Here is a 20,018-nt window from a genome sequence, read left to right on the forward strand (position 1 = left end):
GTTGGCTGGCAGCCTCAGTGGAACCAGAGGACGTTCCCCACTCAGGGAGATTGAGGTGAGGGCCGGGCACCACCTTCCCTGTCCTCCTGGCTTCTCTTGATTCCTCCTGGCCCAGCCTTGATTCTTAACTTTCTGGAGATCCCCAGGGGCGTAACAGCAGTGAAAATAGTCATCAGGACATCACCGCTGCCTAGAGACAGGACGGCTTGGTGGGTAAGACTGCCAACCAGCTGTGTGGTCTCGGGCAAGTTACTTAACCTCTCTGGGCCTTGGCTATACAATGAGGCTAATAATTGCACCTGCCTCAAAGACATCAGATGAGTTAATAGAGCGAAGTAAAGCACTGGGGCCTGGCACACGGCCAATGCCATGTGTTTGTAATTATAAAAAATTATAAGGCCGGGCGCGGTGGCTCACGCCTGTAATCCTAACACTCTGGGAGGCCGAGGCGGGTGGATCGCTCAAGGTCAGGAGTTCGAGACCAGCCTGAGCAAGAGTGAGACCCCCCGTCTCTACTAAAAAATAGAAAGAAAATTATCTGGCCAACTAAAAATATATATAGAACAAAATTAGCTGGGCATGGCGGCGCATGCCTGTAATCCCAGCTACCCGGGAGGCTGAGGCAGGAGGATTGCTTAAGCCCAGGAGTTTGAGGTTGCTGTGAGCTAGGCTGACGCCACGGCACTCACTCTAGCCCGGGCAACAAAGCAAGACTCTGTCTCAAAAAAAATAAATAAATAAATATAAATAATAGCAGGAGCAGCTCACACCCAAACAGGTCCCTTCCTGAACCCCTGACACAGAACACCCCCTCACGTGCCCTGGACGGGGTTGACCCTCTCCTCTTCTCCCCAGCTATCGCTCACTTGCTGCACAAAATGATATTCCTCACGGCACTGCCCCTGTTTTGGATTATGATTTCAGGTAATGGCTGGGGGTCCTGGCCCCTGAGCAGGCTGGGGCTGTTTCTGGGGGTCCCTGGCCCCCTAGGCCAGTGGCAGGTGATGGGAGCGGGAGGGGGTGACCCAGGGGGGACATGACCCTCAGCCTCAGCGCCCCTGCTCTCCCGCAGCCTCCCGAGGGGGTCACTGGGGGGCCTGGATGCCCTCGTCCATCTCAGCCTTCGAGGGCACCTGCGTCTCCATCCCCTGCCGCTTCGACTTCCCTGACGAGCTGCGGCCTGCGGTCGTGCACGGCGTCTGGTACTTCAATAGCCCCTACCCCAAGAACTACCCCCCGGTGGTCTTCAAGTCACGCACTCAAGTCGTCCACGAGAGCTTCCAGGGCCGCAGCCGCCTCCTGGGGGACCTGGGCCTGCGCAACTGCACCCTCCTGCTCAGCAGCGTCAGCCCCGAGCTGGGCGGCAAGTACTACTTCCGCGGGGACCTGGGGGGCTACAATCAGTACACCTTCTCAGAGCACAGCGTCCTGGACATCATCAGTGAGTCCCCCAGGGGTCGTGCGGGCACCGAGGGGCTGGGGCAGCGCCGTGGCAGGCAGGGGTGTCCTCTCCAGCACCTCCCCGGGAGGGTGGATGGCAGATCTGGGAGGCGCTGGTTTGGCTGGGGGTGCAAACCTCAACGCCACAGACCGTGCAGACGACAGAAATGAACAAAGCAGGGCCCAAAATAGTCTTGCTGCCCTCAGAGGCACACTGGTGCTCTTACTGTTCTAGAAACAACCCGGTGGGGCCCAGGGGTTGGGGCAAGGCCTCTGGATCCCTGCTTGAGCAAGGTCACCCTGGGCAAGTCACTTACCAAGTCCCTGGGTCTTGGTCTCCTCCTCTGTGAAACAGGGACAAGAACAGCACTTACAGCTGATGAGTGAATAGTCGTCAAAGCTCAGAGCAGGGCCTGGCACCGCCACCCAGCTCTGGCTAACGGAAAGCAGGCCCACCGCTGTCAGCACTCGGAATTGTTAATTACGGATTTTTTTATGTGATCTCTTCATTATTAAATATCAGCTAATTCAGATATTAAAAAAAATTTTTTAGGCCAGGACAAATAACATGCAGCTATGGCCAGATTTGGCAATCAGAATAGGGCCCTCTGCCCGATGTCTGAGACGCCCCACGGCTGGGAGCCCTTAGATCCGGGTTTCCCTGCGGCTGGAGTCTATAGAAGGAGCCAGATGACAGCCCTGGTGTGGGAAAAGGCCACACAGGTGCAGCACACACATGTGCACACACACACACACAGACACACCCCACATGCCCTACACACACCACACACTACATACAGCACTCACCACACCACACACAACGTACACACCGACGCAGGTGGAAGGAGAAAGCAAAGCTCACATGGGAGAGGAGAGAGGTCAGGAGCACAGAAGCTGAAGCCAGAGTGACGGGGTTTGGAGCCCAGTTTTACCCGGTTCTAGCTGTGGCCTCAGTTTCCTCATTTGCAAAATCAGCAAAATACTAGCACCTGCCGGCATCGCTGCCAGGACCGGGCAAGCTAAGCGCTGTGGGGTGCTCAGGCAGCTGCCGTTACTTGCTCCCCCTGGCTGGATCTGCGGAGGGTTTCTGGGTCAAGGGTAACCTAGAAGAGGAAGGCGGAAGGGAATTCTGTACCCAGAGACGGGGGAGCGGGCCAGCTACCCGCAGTGGAGTTGGGCAGGGTGGGGGTGACCCGAAGCCCAGTGCTGCTTCCTCATCCCTCCTTCTCCCCACCTCGTGTAGACACCCCCAACATCGTGGTGCCCCCGGAGGTGGTGGCAGGCACGGAGGTGGAGGTCAGCTGCATGGTGCCGGACAACTGCCCAGAGCTGCGCCCAGAGCTGAGCTGGCTGGGCCACGAAGGGCTGGGCGAGCCGGCGGTGCTGGGTCGGCTGCGGGAGGACGAGGGCACCTGGGTGCAGGTGTCGCTGCTGCACTTTGTGCCCACCAGGGAGGCCAACGGCCACCGGCTGGGCTGCCAGGCCTCCTTCCCCAACACCACCCTGCAGTTCGAGGGCTACGCCAGCCTGGACGTCAAGTGTGAGCCTGGGTGCGGGCCGGGGGCGGGCTGGGGGTGGGGCGGGGCTGGGTCTGCCGCACATGCCCGCTAACCCCGGGTGGTGTGCGGGCCTCAGACCCCCCGGTGATCGTGGAAATGAACTCGTCGGTGGAGGCCATCGACGGCTCCCACGTCAGCCTGCTCTGCGGGGCTGACAGCAACCCCCTGCCGCTGCTGACCTGGATGCGGGACGGGACGGTGCTGCGGGAGGCCGTAGCCGAGAGCCTGCTGCTGGAGCTGGACGAGGTGACCCCTGAGGAGGACGGTGTCTACGCCTGCCTGGCAGAGAATGCCTACGGCCAGGACAACCGCACCGTGGAGCTCAGCGTCATGTGTGAGTCGCACGCGGGGGACCCACGGCGGAGCGATGAGGGCAGAGCGGCCTCACCCAGGGCGAGCGGGGGCCGGAGACGCCGTGGAGGCTGCAGGTCAAGGTTCCTTCTGTCTCCTCCAGTATCTGGGGCACCTGCCGTGCACCGCTCTTACTGCAAGGCACGATCAGAAGACACAATTTCCGTCCCTGTCCCCTGTTAAATAGTTTCCTGGGGGCAGCCCTGGGTGGGTCTGGTGTAGATGTGGGCCTGGCCCAGGAACCTGCATTTTTAAAATGAATCCTGTTGTAGTTCTAATGGAGAGTTGAGGGGACCCCAGGCCTCACCGGGTCCCTTATGTGCACATAGACATTATGGCGTGGCCAGAAGTGTGCTGGTCAGAACAGGATTCTTAGCTGGGAACTAAGAAGGGGCGATTCATTCATTCACACATGTTTATTGAGGCAGAGTGCTGGGGGCTGAGGATAACAGGGACAGCCACAGCCAACATGTACTCGGTAGTGCCTGATGCTTCACACACACACTCATCCCCAGGCACCCGGCTAGGCTCCTTCCAGGCTCACGGACGCTGTCCCTCACCGTCCTATCTAAAACTGTAACTACCCTGATGTCCCATCCTCTGGCCCGCTTTATTTTTCGTCGTAGAACTTGCCCCCATCTTGCTACATACATATTTTATTTACTTATGTAGCGTCTCCCCACACGGGCTTTGTTCAAGCCACCACAGTGCCTGTTACTCAGCAGTTCTCAGTGAACGTTGGAGGATCATCTCTGTGAGGTTGGAACTATTATTAAACCCGTTTTCCAGATGAGAAAAGTGAGGCCCAGAGGTATTAAGACATGGGTCCACACACAGCTTGGAAGGGGATCCAAAGACAGGCACTCTGGGTGCAAAGCCCCTGTTCTTGTCTACAAGCCAGCCAGGACTGGGGTTACCTGAGCCATCCTGAACTGGTGTGCTGGGTTCGGGGTGTCTGGGGTCATGTTTGAGGCAGGTGGAGTTGGCTGGCCGGAGAAGCACCTTCTGGTTCTGACCATCAGCTCCCTGTCCTGCCCTCCAGATGCACCCTGGAAGCCGACGGTGAACGGGACAATGGTGGCCGTGGAGGGGGAGACGGTCTCCATCTTGTGCTCTACTCAGAGCAACCCGGACCCTATTCTCACCATCTTCAAGGAGAAGCAGATCCTGGCCACCGTCATCTACGAGAGCGAACTGCAGCTGGAGCTGCCGGCAGTCAAGCCTGAGGATGACGGAGAGTACTGGTGTGTGGCTGAGAACCAGTATGGCCAGAGGGCCACTGCCTTCAACCTGTCTGTGGAGTGTGAGTACCCCCACGTCCACCCCCGCTCGCAGATGGATGGCCCGATGGGGGACACCTGGATTACCGAGAGGTGACCATGTGTCCCAGCCAGTGTCAGCCTTGCCCTTCCTCACCCGCAGATAGGGAGGGCAGGGAAGCTGAATGCACAGCAAGAAAATAGAAATCCCCTCGGAGAATACTGTGTTCCTGCATCCTAGGGTGGGCTTTTGACCAGGTAGATTTCTGGATCCTGTGGCCACCGAACCTCTGCATGAACTAAAACAATAGCCGTGATGTCTAACCCTGGTAGAGTGTCGCTATGTTCTAGGCACTGTTGGAAGCACTGCACAGGGACCCACTCATTTCATCCTCGTGAGCGGTTCGATTACTGTCCCTAGTTTACAGAGAAGGACACTGAGGCCCAGAGACGTTATGCCATTTGCCCAAGGTCACACGGCTAAGAAAATAGCATAATTTGAGATTTAAATCCTGGTGGTGTGGTTTCACTCTTCTGCACCGCCCAAAGTTGACCTCATCCTACGTTCTGACATCAGAATACATTGATGGAGCAATTGTTATGTGCAAAGGGCTGTTCAGCTCTGTGGGAGGTGGGGGACAGGACCGAGAGGACACCAAGCTTGTTAACAGACACAGTGTAGCTAGAGAGATGAGACGGAGGCACATAGAAAGCTCCTCTCTTGGAAATGAAACTCATCACTGCTCTGCAAACCAGCACCTCCCCTGACCTCCTCTCTGTGGGCAGCAGCGCGCCCGGCCAGCCCTCCCGGGTGCAGCGGCCGTGTCAGTGTGCACTCCCCTTCCTCAAGCAGCTCCCCCTGCGAGTTTCCCTTTCCCGTTTCCTCCTCAGCTCCTTTCTGGCCTCTGGCGTTAGTCTCGAAACTCCTCCTATGATGGCCCTCCCCACACGAGGTTCAATGAGATTCAACAGGTGAAGCATTCAGTCGAGTGTCTGCTCCGTGGCACGTCCTCAGTACTCTGCACGTGGCCAGAATCAGTACACGGTAGTCCCAGCTCGTTCCTGCAGTGCCACCTCCCGTGGCAGAGCTGAGGTGGCCCACTCCTCTGAGACAATGATCTTCCAGCGTGTTCGTCCGTGGCTCTGCCCCCTCGGTCGTGGCGTGTGGCTGTACGGTACCCCGCTCTCCCGTCCCGACATGCCGTCGGGCTGGCTAACCCGTTCTCCCGTTACACCCCACGCCGGTGGTTCTCATGTGTCAGAGTCGGAGAAGCCCCTGAGTATCTAACGGAAGCCTCTGCACATGAGCACCAGCATGTCACGTGCGTCCTCAGCTCAGTCACAGACCCCTCCTGTGTAATCAGCAGACGGCAGACATTCGTTAAGGAATTGCATCCTCCGAGGGGGTTATCTCGTGGTCCTTGTGGTCATGCCGTGAAACAGGTGTGTGTTATTATTGTCCGTCTTCACTGGGGAGAAAACTAAAGGTCGGAATTCCGGAAGCCATGTAGCCATGTAGCTAGGAAGGTTGGTCAGAGCCAGGATTCTTCCAGACTCCTGTCTGCCCCAGCTGTTAGACTTCCGGCGGCTCCACCTCCTCACAGCCCCGGACACCCAAGCGCTCACTTCATCTGGCTTCTCTTGGAATCAAACAAACAGATTGGGAGTGGGTGGCCTTCAACCTGCTGGAGTGGAGGGGCAGCGGTGGCCCTGTCCCCCGCCCCACCTGCTAGCTCCGCACTCCTCTCCAAGGCCGGTGTCAAAGTGCCGCCCTCTGTCCGTGCACCTGATGTGCCCCGGCACCAGGGCTTTAGTGTTCGCTGACAATGGTGGGTGATCCCCGGGCAGGGCACCCACCTGTCCTTCCTGCCAACCCCAGGGCCTCGCACAGCATGGGCCGTGCAGGCGGCGTCCACCCCCGCTGAGCGCTTGCGACGTGTGGGGGACTAGTCTGAGCACGTTACGTATTGACCTATTTTGTTCTCACAACCACGTGAAATGGGGGCAGAGGACGGCTCTTCACCCCAGTTTAACACAAGTAAACTGAAGTGTTGCCAGTGTCCAGGGCTGAATCCCAGCTCTGTCTCCGTCTTGCTGTGTGACCTCAGGCAAGTGACTTCACCTTTGCCAACCCTCGGCCCCATCCTCTGACAAAGGGTCTGAATACAGTTTCCACAGAGGCAGCTGTGAGGACTAGGAGAATTGCTCTGAGTGTCCCCAGTGCCTGACACTGCTATGTCCCCGTAGATGTCATCGTCTTTTCCCACTGACCTTCCCTTGGGACTCCAGGTTGGGCATCTGCCGTGTGTTCTGCCGCTGAGGCTTTGCTCAGGGGCTCCCTCTGCCGGGACGGTTCAAGCTGTCTGGCCATAAGTACTTGGGTGGGATGTGGCGTGTTCACGACACACTTATGTGCCCACCGTCGGAGTCCCGTAGCCCCCTGTGAGTTGAGGACCCTGAGCCCTGTCTGTGCACTTCAGAACGGCACCGCGGAGGCCCCGGGAAGCTGCGTGGCCTCGGCCAGCCAGCAGGTGGCAGCGCTGGGACTCCAGCCACAGCTTTCCGGTCCCTAACTCCCCATTCTTTGCACTTTTGTCTTTGGGGTTTGTCTCGTGTCACCTCAGGGGTTCAGAGTTCTTCCAGGTTGCCCTCGGAGCTACCGCGCACAGGCAGGGTGCTGGCCTCACCCCAGACGCTGGGGTGGACGCTTGTCACTGAAGCAGAGGCAGGGATGTCTTGAGTGGAAAGTTTTTAAAAAGTTTGATCTATTTTTAGTTCAGGTTTGTTATTAGTTTACTCCGAGGCGTGTTGATTGGTTAACTCCACGGTGGACATAATGCCTGTCTGCCTAAAGAGGATTTGGAGCCTCTCGTTTTGTATTTAGTAGACCTGGAGGCGTTTGCACTGAGGTCCCAATACCTGTGGCGAATGCATCTGCTCACGCGCTTCCCTGGCGCGTCACTGTTACCGGCATGTTCTTTTCGGCTGGAAATTGAAAATCAGTGGGGTAGGTGGGCCAGGGGTCTTTTGCCGGTGAGTGAGTGGGTGTGGGCCAGAACTGAGACCGGCGCTCAGTCTACAGCAAGCAGAGGAGGGAAAGAGAACGTAGTTGAAAAAGAGACATTCGATGCTATAATGTAACTTCTTATTTTGGAAAATGAAAGGAAAAAAAACCACACCAGTACTATTTTTGTAATCAAATGGCAGAAAAGCAAAGCTCAACAGAATGGCTTTGGGTGGAAGGTGGTGTTTGGTGCTGGCGGCAATGGGGGTGGTGCAGGACGGGCTGAAAGCGGGGAGCAGAGGTGGGGGGGTGGGGGGCCGAGGGCCTGAGGAGGCTGGGGGCTGGGGGAGCTCAGGAGCTCCTCCCCGCTCGGTGGGCGCAGGGCGGAGACAGAGCAAGTCGTCTTGGTGGAAATAAGAGACCAACCACATCAGCATGTAACGTGGGTAGGGGACAAGTGACAGAGTGAATGATGAGCGGAGGGAACACAGCTTCCAGGGTGCTCAGGGGCAGGACCTGTGCAGAGACCTGCAGGGAGGGGGGAGGCTGTTCCGCAGGTAACCGAGGCAGGTGTTCAGGTTGAAGGAGAGACACAAAGACACTGCGGCGGGAAAGAGCTCTGAGCCTGAGAAACGGCAAGGAGGCCAGTGTGGCCGGAAAGGACTGAGCCGGGGGTCGGGAGAGAAGGAGAAGGAGTGTGGCCGGGGCCTGAGGGGCCTTGTAGACCAAACAATTTGGATTTTATTCTAAGTGACCCAGGGAGCCAGCGGAGGAGGGTTTTGAGCAGGAGTGCCATAATCTGATTATGTTACTAGGTGAACACAGAGAGCGTAAGAGAGCAAGCAAAGCGGAACACGGCTCACCTCTGCGGGGGTGCTCCTTCCAGGCCGAACCCGAGGCTGAAGTCGCCCGCTTTGGGGCAACTAGGGAGGTTTCCACAAGGGAGTACCCCAACCTGTCCTGAGATGGGGCTGATTTGGATTCCGGAAAGAAGCACAAAATGCCAGGGCGATCAGTCCAGTGTGTTTACTAGGGGACCTTACGGAGTGCCACAGAGTGTCCTTGCAGGCAGCGAGAGAAAGGGATGCTCTGCCCAGATGTGTCCCCACCGAGCGTTCCGGGTACGGAGTTTATAGGAGGGTTTAAGGACTTTGGCTCAGGGCCGGGGCTAGTTTCTTTCAGTGTTGCAGACAACGGCCTAAACCCCTTCATCAGTGCCTGAGAATGTTCGAGGCCCCACCTTGGGTTCAAGCCTGCGGGGAAACATGCAGCTGGCCGGGTCGCAGAGCGGTCAAGGCCCTCTGGGTTTCTCAGGACACAGAAAAAAGTGGGGGGAACTGGTGACCGCCCCCCCTTGGCCACCCTGGTCTGGCCTCAGCCGAGGAGTCCCCCCAGGCGCAGCCCCACACCGGCCACAGGCCACTCGCAGTCTCGGTCTTTCCCTCGCAGTCGCCCCCGTGATCCTCCTGGAGTCGCACTGTGCAGCGGCCCGAGACACGGTGCAGTGCCTGTGCGTGGTGAAATCCAACCCGGAGCCGTCCGTGGCCTTTGAGCTGCCGTCGCGCAACGTGACTGTGAACGAGACGGAGCGGGAGTTCGTGTACTCGGAGCGCAGCGGCCTCCTGCTCACCAGCATCCTCACGCTGCGCGGCCAGGCCCAGGCCCCGCCCCGGGTCATCTGCACCTCCAGGAACCTCTACGGCACCAAGAGCCTGGAGCTGCCCTTCCAGGGAGCCCGTGAGTGGCGTGGCCCGGGGGTGGGAGCCACGGGAGGGACTGCACGTGGAGCCAGGAGCCCCCACGCTGGGCAGTCAGTGCCAGGATGCGCCGGCTACGTGAATCTTCTGACTGTCATCCCAGCGTGCCTCCTAAGGACCCAGGTGTCCTCACAACCACCAGCCCCCCTGAGGGTGCCTGCATCTTCTCTGTCCTCAGACCGGCTGATGTGGGCCAAGATTGGGCCCGTGGGAGCCGTGGTCGCCTTCGCCATCCTGATTGCCATCGTCTGCTACATCACCCAGACGCGCAGGAAGTGAGTGCCAGGGTGATCTCGGGCCGGGCAGTCTCCAAAGGGGGCTTGAGGCGGGGTTGGAAGCTAAGGGGGGGCAAGGAGGGCGGCGCTGTCTGTGTGGGGAGGGTGGATTCTGCCGGGAGAATGTTCAGCTGGATGCGGGATCGGGGGGCTCCTGTGACAGCCTCAGTCGCTGCCCGTCTCCCCACACCCCCTGCCACGGCCTGGCCTCCCGTCTCCAGGAGACCCCCCACCCCCCTGCATACTCCGGCAGCGGGGGGGCGGGGGGGAAAGCCCAGGGACCCCTGCAGCCACAGCGTCAGTTCCAGCTGGGCCCAGAAGCACTAAAGATTACACACATCTGTGGCAACAAAACCACTCCCCAGCCCCAGACCACACCCACCTGGCACCCCTGAGCCGCCGCTACTTTTCTTCCTTGCAACACACACGCATCAGCTGTCCTGAAAGTGAATTAACCTCCTCGTTCCACACCCTGGCAGCAAGAGGGGCAGACAGACCCAGAGCACATGAGGGAACCCAGAGAATCCAGACTGGGGTCCTAAAAAGTGGCAGAGACCAGGGGCCGGGTTCTCAGCCAGGGTAGAAGTCCCAGCCACGGGAGGGGTGGGCCGAGGTGCCCAAGAGGAGGTTGGTCTTTCTGGAGAGATGGTTTGCCCCATCCTAGAGAGATAGTGGGAGCAGCTTTGGGGTCCCTTAGGCCCAACTCCTAAGGTAGATGGGGCTGCAGACAGCGAGAGGAGAGGGGGGCCTGGGTGGCCCATTGGGGCTGACTTGTCCTCCCCTGCAGAAAGAATGTGACAGAGAGCCCTAGCTTCTCGGCAGGGGACAACCCCCAAGTCCTGTTCAGCAGTGACTTCCGCATCTCTGGGGCACCGGAGAAGTACGAGGTGAGGACCAGAGCCCTGCAGCCCACAGCTAACTGGGGACTGGATACCAGGGACACCAGGGGCCTGGGGAGAACATATGAAGCTAAGGCAGGGGTGGGAGGTGGTGGTGGCCTCTCAGAGGAGGAGAGGAAAGAAGTGGGAAGTGGGAGGCTGGGTTGGACCTGGAGGCTGGGGAGGAGGAGGTCCAGGCTGAGGCTGTGTAGGGGACTATGGGGTACGGGGCCCAAGGGAGCCCTCACCCTCCCTGCCTGTGTCTGTGACTGCATTTCCTTCTCCAATAGTCCAGAGAGCTCTCTACCCAGGAATGTCACTGAGCGCCCCAGGAGGTAGGTTCCAGGGGCCTCAGTGTGCCTGCCTCTGGGCCCTCCTTGGGCCCTGGGGTTGGCGTGATTGTGTGTGCGTCCCCGTCAGGCGTCCAAGGCGGTCTCTGGCTAAGTCTGGCCCTGTCTGTTCGGTCCCATTGCTGCTCCCTCTTGTCTGTGGCCACCGTCCGTGTGTGTCCGAATGCCTGTGGGGCAGGGGGAGGATAGCGTGATGGGGAAGCCCCAGGCTCTCCCGCAGGACCCTCCAGATTGAGGAGGGAGCCCACGCCAGGTACAGACACAGGGCGGGGGCCCTACTGAGCCAGCCATTCCCCACATTGGGAGAGGTGGGAGCCCGACTAAGTGGCTTTAATGTGGGAAGGTGTTAGGGGTTAAATTGTGTGCCCCCAAAATTCCTATGTGGAAGAAGGCTTCCTGGAGAAACTGAGTTTGTGGGCACATTTCCAGCTCAGCAGTGAGGAGGGCAGGAGCCCCAGCAAAGGCTCCAGAGCGGGACCCGGTGGCTGCGGGGCTCGCTGGGTGGCGCTCTTTGAGGAAGGAGGGTCACAGGCGCTTCTCTGCACTCAGGCGCCAGGGGAGCACAAACACTCAGCCTTGGCGTCAGGAGACGGTGGGGACGGGCCTGCTAACGAGTGGTTCCCCCTGCAGAGTGAGAGGCGCCTGGGGTCTGAGAGGAGGCTGCTGGGCCTTCGGGGGGAGCCCCCGGAGCTGGACCTGAGCTACTCCCACTCGGACCTGGGAAAACGACCCACCAAGGACAGCTACACTCTGACGGAGGAGCTAGCTGAGTATGCTGAAATCCGCGTCAAGTGACGGAGCTGGGGGCAGCCCGTGTGGCCACCCCCCCTCAGGACCCTCGCTGGCCCCCACTGGCTGCGGGCTCCCTTCCTCCCTAAAGTAGCAGGGGGCTAGGGCAGGAAGGGGCTGGGACAGGTGACAGTGAGGTCCTGGGGCCTGGCCTCCCCTCCTTCCCAGCCCTCCCTGCCGGCACCCACACCCCAACACAGCTCCCCTCCAACCTCCTTTAACCTCGTCTGTCTGGAGGGGAGCCCGTCTGTCCATGTTATTTATTGCTGCCCCTGCCTGGTCACCTGCCCCCACACCTGGCCCCAGGGCCTTTACACAAGGGACATGAAATAAATGCCCCGAAGCCAAATACCAGTCTAGATCCTTATGCTTTTTGACCCACCCTTGGGGAGCCTCCATCTCGCTGTTCTAGAATAATCAGAGTTCCTCTTTGCTCTCTGCTGGGCCCTGCGTGGGGGCAAGGGCCTGGGGACTCCAGCCCTGAGCCCTGGCCGACTGCCATCAACTTGTTCCCACTCTGAACTGGCAGCTGCAGGCTGGGTCCGGTTTGACTCCTGGGTGACGTCACATAGCAATCCTCACTCCTGCGCCTGCTGCAGTCAGTTCAGCCGGCAGCACTGGGCTCACACGTGCATGTGGCCACGGCTCACCACAGTCCCCACCGTCCCCCGTCGTCCCACCCAGCCCCTGCCGCTCAGGGGCGGGAACCACAAATCTCTGTGTGTCGCGAGCCTGCGTTGCTTTGACGGCTGTCCCTCACTTTCAGGCTGCGCTCTGCGGCATCAGCCTTTCAAATGTCACTGCATTTGGTTCAAGAAACATTCATTAAGCACCAGTTGCATACTGAGCACCTTCAGGAAGCTCAGGCTGTCCTGAGAAGGGACCACCAGGACAACCACTATGAAGATGAGCACACTGGGACTCAGAGAAGCTAGATGACTTTCCCAGGATCCCGGAGCTAGAAAATGGTGTGGGCATCCCTGGAATTTGTTCTGATTAAAAATGCACTTTTTCTATAACCCCTGTCAGGAAGTTAAAGAGGGCCAGAGTCTCTGGTGTAAATGGTACTAATAACTAACATTCGTTGAGTGCTTACTATGATTCTACCCAGTTTATATTAATTAATCTGTTTCCCTTCTCTGACGATGACCATGGTTCTCAACATGTGGTCCCTGGGCAGCAGCGTCACCTGGGAACTTGCCAGGAAGGCTAATTCTCCAGCCGTACCCCAGATTGCAGGAATCAAAACCAATCCGGGTTTTGATGAGTCCCCCAGATGACGACTGGAGGTGCTGAGACACAAAGAAGTTCCATCACTTCTCCTTGGCCGGGCGCGGTGGCTCACGCCTGTAATCCTAGCACTCTGGGAGGCCGAGGCGGGTGGATCGCTTGAGGTCAGGAGTTCGAGACCAGCCTGAGCAAGAGCGAGACCCCGTCTCTACTAAAAATAGAAAGAAATTATATGGACAACTAAAAAAAAATCTATATAGAAAAAATTAGCCGGGCATAGTGGCGCATGCCTGTAGTCCCAGCTACTCGGGAGGCTGAGGCAGTAGGATCGCTTAAGCCGAGGAGTCTGAGGTTGCTGTGAGCTAAGCTGACGCCACGGCACTCACTCTAGCCTGGGCAACAAAGTGAGACTCTGTCTCAACAACAACAACAACAAAAAAAAAGAAGTTCCATCACTTCTGAGGTCCCCAGCTGGTAACTGGGGAGCCCAGATTGGAGCCCCAAGCCCTGGCTCCAGAGGCCGCCGTGGTGGGGACCGAGCCCTGCTCGCAGGGCCTGGGTGCTGACCCTGCGGCAGGAAGGAGGTGGGGGCTGCAGGCAGGGAGGGTTTCGAGATGGCAGCTGTCCCTGGCTTTTGAAGCAGGTGGAGGGTACAGGACAGAGTCCAAAGCGAAAGATGGAGGCAGAATAAACAAACCACGTTGGGAGGGAAGGGGACACGGGGCCACTTGACTGGAAGGGGAAGTCACACGCAGGAGGAAAGAGGAGATGTAGGGCTGGGAACAGTGGGAAGGGGACTCTCTGTGAGGCCTGCCCTAGCCGGCCAGGGCTCGCCCCTTTCTCACGGAGCTCAGAGTCTTGCAGGGAGAAGGACGTGAAGGAGCCTCACAGGTAAACTGCAACTTGTGACGCCTGCTCCCAAGGGTGAGCTTGGGGCCTGTAGAGCACAGGATGTCAGTGGCGGCCCGGGGGGAAGTTTCTTCCAGATCTGCACACATGCTCCCGGCCCCGCCCTGGCACACCTGTCCCCTGACGACAGACTCTGGCTCCAGCAGGTCTGGCCTGGTAGGAATTCCCCGCTGAGGACTTCGCCCTGAGGAGCAGACCAGTGTCGATACCTGGGCAGGGCAGTAGCCCGGCTGCCCAAAGTGCAGCCCCAGCTCCAGGCTGCTGCACACGGTGACCCCAGGAGGGGTGTGGGGTGACGTTAACGTCACTATTCATGCTTCATGTAGTACGTAGCAGAACAAAAGGAAACCAGCATACCAAACTGGCTTTGGATGAGACTAAGTAAATAAAAAATAAATGCAAAATAAAAAGAAAAAAAATGAAAGAAAAATCAATCAAGTGCATTCATTTAAGGAAATGTATCAAATAAACATATTTCAGGTGGTTCTTAGGACAAGAGTCCTGCAGGTTGTAGGCAAACCTCTCAAGTCGGGGAAACGATGAACTAATCTGTTGCAAAGACCAAACCTCAGGAAGGACAGCCCTCAGTGGTGACAAACAAGTCAGACCCAGATTCAGGGTCACTCTTGGACTCTCTCAGCCTTCCTCCTGGACCCCACCAGAGTTCAACACCGAGCCTATGCTGGGCTCCAGGGGTACAGCACTGCCCCTAAGAACCACACTCTGACCTCCTGGAACCGGAACTCTGCAGAGGAGACAGATGACAATCAGAGAAGCAAACACACTGCGCAGATCAGACAGGAGCCTGCTCAGGAGGAACAGGCAGGATGGAAGGTCTGAGTGTGCAGGAAAAGGCTGCCATTTTAAAAAGAGTCTTTTAGCCCGGCATGGTGGCACGTGCCTGCAATCCCAGCACTTTGGGAGGCCGAGGCAGGAGGATCCTTTGAGGCCAGGAGTTTGAGGCTGCAGTGAGCTACCATTGTGCCACAGCACTGCAGCCTGGGCAACAGAGCGAGACTTGTCTCTCAAAAAAAAGAAAGAAAGAAAGAATGAAAAAAAGAAGGAAAGAAAGAGAGGTAATTTGAGTCGAGACCTGAAGGCAGTAAGGCTCTGTGGGTTTCCAGGGAATATGGGTCCAGGCAGAGCCAAAATCAGCTGCAGAGCCCCACGCTCAGCACGTACTTGCCATATTCACGGGACAAGAAGGAAAGTGCCTGAGTGCGGTGATGGAGCAGGAGTGGTTGCCCAGGGGACCTCGGTCACAGAGGGCCTGTGGGCCACGGGCGGGACTCGGGGCATGTGGGCTTCTCCTCTGAGCGAATCAGGAAGCCGCTGGGGAGTAGGCTCAGAGCAGTGTTGTGCGGGGGCGCTGAGGTGGCAAAGACCCAGTGGCAGCTGTGGGCAGTGAGCACAGGTGGGCGGCAGCAGGGCGAGGGCCTGGGGCACGGCCGCTGTCCGAGAGAGGACAGGAGGGGCGGCGGGGCGGGGCCGGGACCTGCTGTAGGGGAGGCCCGCGGGGACAGGAAGGCTGATGGCACCCCTGCCTTGGGAAATGTCGAGCTGGGCAGAGTCAGACCCCATGACACAGTGACTCACCCCCGCTGACTCAGAGAGATGGGGACAGACGATGAGATGAGGGCTGGCCGAGCTGGAATGGAGGTGAGCACGTCTTGTCATCTCCGATGCCACGAGGGATGGGAGGCCACGTGCAGGAGGTAGGACACCCAGGCACCAGGCCATGGTCACGACACAGGCCTCTTTGTCTCTTCCCTCCTGCCAACCTCCTGAGTTGCTCCTGACTGAGATGACCGGTCCGTCCCTGGCCCGCCCCCAGCCCTGTCGCTGGGACTGTGCCTGGGGCGGGCAGCTCCATTATCCTCGCGGATGAAAGGGCTCCGGGCTGGCGCTGGCCACTGTGACGCTTCCTCCCCGCTGAGCCACTGAGCCGGGCAGGGGTGGGGACTCACAGCAGCGCTCAGAAGTAGCCGAGCCCCCTTCTTCCCCCACCCTCCTCACTCTCAGCTCCAGCCTGCGCCCTGGACAGGAAGTGACAACCTCACTTCGCAGCGGGGCAGCAGCCAAGCAAAAGACCCCTTCCCACCCCAGAGCTCCGTATGGCTGGGATACCTTCCCTGGGGAGTGGGACGGAAACTAGTTTCGTCCCCAAGGCCCTGTCTGTCCAGCCCAGGCTAGGGCTCAGTGGGCAGAGGTGTGTGAATTAATGCCACCAGGGATTTGCCCGTCAGCAGAGCAAGTGACAATGTCTGTTATAACGACAGCTTACTTTTACAGGGCACCTGTTCCATGGCAGCCGCTGTGCAGAGTGGTTTACAGGCTGGTGACCTCGCACAGCACAGCCATGAAGTCACAACCAACCTCACTATCACCCTTAGAGGGGAAACTGAGGGGATGTCACTGCTAACAAATGGCAGGGCTGGGATTTGAACACAGGTCTGACTGCTTGTCATGTGCTGCACATGCTGCTGAATGTGTCCCACGTGTGACCTCACTGACCCTGGGAGGAAGGCAGTGTCATTCCTGTATTACAGTCCTGGGTCGGGGGAACATAGCCAGGTGGGAAGTGGGTACCCAGGGCTTATGGGGGAACCTCCTCGTTGCCTGGTTCCACTGCTTCCCTGGTGAGGGGGTGACAGTCAAGTCACCCAACATGGAGACCTTTACCTCTTTGGAGGGAAAGAAGGAAGGAAGAGTGAAGGCGCCAAAGCTCCTGTTCCAGGAGTCCTGCTCCACGCAGCCCTTGGTCTCCCGAAATCAAGACCAGTCAATGAACCTGTTGCCCGGTTGCCTCCCGCTACAGGACTGTGAGCAATGCCTGGCGCCGTGGCGGGCAGAAGCCTCAGATACTACTAGGTGATGAGCAGGACTTCAAATCCCAATGAGTCCCCTGTCTGGGACCTTTAGGACCCAGTCCCCTGGCCGAGAGTCCCACACTGACATTGCTAGGGCTTTCTGGAACATTTTATTTTTATTTTTTAGAGATGGAGTCTATGTTGCCCAGGTTGGTCTTGAACTCCTGGGCTCAGGCACGATCCTCCCGCCTCAGCCTCCGAAGTCACTGGGATCATGACTGTGAGCCACCACACCCAGCTTTAACTTTTTATTGTGAGAATCATAGGAAGTTGCAAAGAGAGAACAGAGAGGTCTGGGGTGCCCTTCGCCCACTCTCCCCCGATGGTTACTTCTCACATCACGACAGTACAATGTCAGAACCAGGAATTTGACATTGGTATAATGTGTGCGTTCTGTGTCATTTTATCACATGTCTAGATGTGTTATATATAACCACCACTTCACTCGGTATACTTCACACTCATTCAAACTGTCGCCTGTATCAATGCCTCATCCCTTTTTGTTGCTAACCGGTGCTCCATGGCATGGATGTATCACAATTTGTTTAACCTGTTGAAGGACATTTTGTTTCCAGTTCGGGGCTCTTACAAACAAAGCTGCTAGGAACAAGGGTGGACATGAGTTTTCATTTCTTGGAGATAAAATGCCCAGGAGTGTAACTGCTGAGTCATATGCTAGATACATTTTATTGAATTTTTCCAAGAAACTGACATACTATTATAGTTTCCAGAGTGGTTATACAATTTTAGATTTCCACCAGCAGTGTATCCAAGTTCCCTGCATCCTCACCAGCATTTGGCATCATCATTGAAAAAAAAAATTTTAGCTCTTCTAATAAGTATGTGGTGATACCTGGTCATGGGTCTTCATCCGCATTTCACTAATGGCTGGTCATGGGGAACATCTTTTCATGTGCTTATTTACCGTCTATATATATCTTCCTCAGCGAAGTGTCTCTGCGTGTCTTTTGCCCATTTTTGAACTGGATTGGTTTTTAAAAATATCTATAACAGCTTTGCTGAAATATTGTGCACATACCGTACACCACACCCGTTTGAAACGTACAACTTCATGGTTTTAAGTATATCCACTGAGTTATACAACCATCACCGCAAGCAATTTTAGAACATTTAATCACCCCCCCAAATAATCTCACCCCCATCAGCAGACATTCCCCACCTTCTCTCACACACCTCCTGTCCCACGCTAGCCCTAGGCAACCACAAAATCTACTTTCTGTGTCTATAGATCTTCCTTTTCTAAACATTTCATATTAATGAAATAATGTAATTTGTGGCATTTTGTGACTGGTGTCTTTCACTTACTGTTTTAAAGGTTCATCCATGTAGCATCTGTCAGTATTTCATTCCTTTTCATTGCCAAATAATATTTCATTCTAATAGGTGTGTCAGAGTGATATCTCATTGTGGTCTTAATTTGCATTTCCCTAAAAGCTAGTGATATTGAACATCTTTTTATGTGATCATTTTCTATCCACATATATTCTTTGGTGAAATGTCTTCATGTCTTTTGCCCATCCTCTAATTGGATTGTTTGATTTTTTTTTTATGCTGTTTGAGAGTTCTTTATATATTAATTCTAGATGAGTCCTTCATCAGATATGCAGTTTGCAAATATTTTCTCCCAGTCTATAATCTGTCTTTGCATTCTCAACAGGTCGTTCACAGAGAAAAAATTTAATTTTGAAGAGGTCTAATTTATTGATTTTTAGGGATCATGCTGTTGGTGTCATGTCTAAGAACATTTCATCAAGCCCTAGGTCCCAAAGATTTTTTCCTATGCTCCTTTCTGAAAGTTTTATAGTTTAATGTTTTAGGTGTAAATCTATGATCCACTCTGAATTAGTTTTTGTATAAGGTGTGAGGTTTAGGTTGAGGCTCATGTTTTTGCCTATGGATATCCAACTACTCCACCACCATTTGTTGACAAGACTAACGTTCCTCCATTGAACTGTTTTTGCTCCTTTGTCAAAAATCAGTTTGCCATATATGTGTGGGGCTATTTCTGGGCTCTCTGGTCTGTTCAATTGATCTATGTGTCTATATCTTCACCAATACCACACAGTTTTTACTGCTACATATGACTTTATAATAAGCCTTGAAATCGGGTAGAGTGATTCCTCCTCCTTTATTCTTGTTTTTTTTTTCAGAAATGTTTTCTATTTTAGTTCTTTTGTATTTCCATATAAACTTTAGAATAATCTTGAATATTCTTTTATAAACATCTATTAATAATCTTGCTGGGATTTTGATAGTAATTGCGTTAGATCTGTACATATATAAATTTGGGGAGAATTGGCATCTCCCATCTTTATTATGTTAAATCTTCCAGTCTATGAATATGGTATGTCTCTCCGTTTACTTAGGTCTTTGATTTTTTCCCAGCAGTGTTTTGTAGTTTTCCATATACAAGCCAGCATACAAGTCTCACATATGTTTTATTAGATTTACATCTAATTCTTCTTTTAGATGTTGTAAATGGAGTTGTATTTTAAATTTGATTTCTGTATGTTCATTGTAAGTATAAAGAAGTGTGACTAATTTTTGTGTTGATCTATTCTTCAAACTTGCTGAACTCACTTACTAGTTTCGTAAGTTTTTTTAATAGGTTCTTTGGGATTTTCTACACAAACCATCATGTCATTTGCAAATATGGACAGTTTTCTTTCTTCTTTTCAGATGTATATCCTTCTTATTGCCTTATTGTACTGTCTAGAACTTGAATAGGAGTGGTAAGGGTAAACAGTCTTGCCTTGTTCATGATCTTAGGGGAGAAAATATTCAGTCTTGCAGTTTTAAGTGTTAGCTGTAGTTTTTCTAGGTTAGTTGTAAATTATCAAGTTGGGGGATTTCCCCTCCATGGTTTTCAGTTTTAAAACCATGAACGGGTATGTAATTTTATCAAATGCTTTTTCTGCAATAATTGATCTGATCATGTGACTTTTCTGCTTTATCTTGCCAATATAGTGGATTACATTGGTTGATTTTCAAAATATGAACTGCCTTGAATAAACTCCACTTGGTTTTGGTGTATAACACTAAAAATATTGATGAACTCTATTTGCTAATATTTTGTGAAGAATTTTGCATCTATATTGATGAGAAATATTGGTCTGTAATTTTCCATTTTGTACTAGCTTGGTCTGTTTATTTTTTGGTTTCAGGGAATACTAGCTTCATAGAATGAGTTGGGAAGCATTCCCTCTACTATTTCCTAGAAGAGATTATGTGGACTTAGTGTTAATTTTTCTTTAAACATTGGGTGGAATTCTCCAGTGAACCATCTGGGCTTGGAGATTTCTTTTTCAGGTTTTAAATTACTTTAG

General features: G+C 54.8%; 1 protein-coding gene across 2 annotated transcripts; it reads left to right on the forward strand.

Annotated features, from left to right (window-relative positions):
- Positions 1–12,011, forward strand: MAG (myelin associated glycoprotein). 2 transcript variants are annotated; one of them, XM_069457568.1, is made up of 11 exons: positions 1–55; positions 856–924; positions 1,073–1,441; positions 2,684–2,980; positions 3,076–3,333; positions 4,393–4,653; positions 9,063–9,350; positions 9,549–9,645; positions 10,433–10,532; positions 10,814–10,858; positions 11,504–12,011. In XM_069457568.1, exons 2-10 carry the CDS (start codon positions 879–881, stop codon positions 10,844–10,846), a joined length of 1,749 nt encoding a protein of 582 aa, XP_069313669.1. In that variant the 5' UTR covers positions 1–55; positions 856–878; the 3' UTR covers positions 10,847–10,858; positions 11,504–12,011. The 2 variants fall into 2 exon arrangements, with proteins under 2 accessions (XP_069313669.1, XP_069313668.1); XM_069457567.1 differs by lacking the exon at positions 10,814–10,858.
- Positions 12,012–20,018: the final 8,007 nt, after the last annotated feature.

The sequence above is a fragment of the Eulemur rufifrons genome, chromosome 24, assembly GCF_041146395.1.
Source record: "Eulemur rufifrons isolate Redbay chromosome 24, OSU_ERuf_1, whole genome shotgun sequence".
NCBI lineage: Eukaryota > Metazoa > Chordata > Mammalia > Primates > Lemuridae > Eulemur > Eulemur rufifrons.